At 34.2% G+C, this 969-nt stretch overlaps 1 protein-coding gene across 1 annotated transcript; it reads right to left on the reverse strand.

The window, feature by feature from the left end:
* Positions 1-345: 345 nt before the first annotated feature.
* On the reverse strand, positions 346-697 carry LOC133321432 (ethanolamine-phosphate cytidylyltransferase-like; the record flags this gene model as incomplete). The annotated part of the gene is made up of 1 exon (XM_061530520.1): positions 346-697. A coding segment is annotated over one exon (333 nt), but the record flags the coding sequence as incomplete, so codon positions are not given.
* Positions 698-969: the final 272 nt, after the last annotated feature.

Below are 969 nucleotides of genomic sequence, written 5' to 3' on the forward strand. Positions count from 1 at the left end.
ATCTATATAATTAAACAAATAATAATAAAAATAAAACTTAAAAAATAATTTAAAAAAAATTCCATGAAATTCTCTTCTCCAAAATGTGGGTTTTTGAAATATGGAGTATCGAAAAGGACTCCTGTTGTTTCTCTAGCATAAAACTAGACATGGTTTCTTTTTCATTCAGGCGCAGGTGGCAGGTGTAGCATTTCGATTTTAAAGAATTTGTTTGTTGTAGTTTCTTTCTGGGAAGTGTAGTAGTAGTAATAGTTGTAAGAATAAGAGCAATAATTATTACTAGTTGTAATTTGTAAGAGATTTTGTGTTTGGCTTCATTGTCCTCAATTTCCTAAGCTGAGCTGGGTCATCATCATCTAGATTATTAGCCAGCCTTTTGTGTCAGCTTGGAACGTTGCAGCGCCTCAAAGGCCTCAACTTCCTTCTTCTCTTTGGCCTTGTTGCGTCTCTCGTATTCCAAACGATGTGAAATGATACGTTCCACAATACGCTCCGTGGTCATTGTGTTCTTCGAGTCGATTAGGCAGAAAATGCCTCGTGTCTTTGGTATGGCATAGGGATCGATTTTACCATCCTCCAGAGCAATGGGAGTCTGGCCGTGACACACCACATCAACTTTGAAATGATCCAAGAGATCTTCGGTGACACAGTAGGGAGCGCCAATAACAACTTCATTGACATACTGAAAGGAGGAAAAAGAAAGACAAATTAATAGATTAGTAAAATAGATTTTTATTGTTTTTGATTTTTAAAATAACGAGGGCTATATTACACCTGGATTTTTAAAATATGTTTTTCTATGACTATCAAAAGCGTAGATTTTAAAAATATTTTTTTCGAGGGCTATTATTTCCTAGGGCTATTATAAGCGTGGATTTAAAAAAAAAATAGTGCTATCATAAGCGCAGATTTAAAAAAAAAATTTCCTGTGTTATCGTAAGCGTGGATTTTTAAAATAATTATTTTGAA

Source organism: Musca vetustissima, unplaced genomic scaffold (genome assembly GCF_032173495.1).
Source record: "Musca vetustissima isolate MV318-11 ecotype Yass unplaced genomic scaffold, APGP_CSIRO_Mvet_v1 utg794612, whole genome shotgun sequence".
Taxonomy (NCBI): Eukaryota; Metazoa; Arthropoda; class Insecta; order Diptera; family Muscidae; genus Musca; species Musca vetustissima.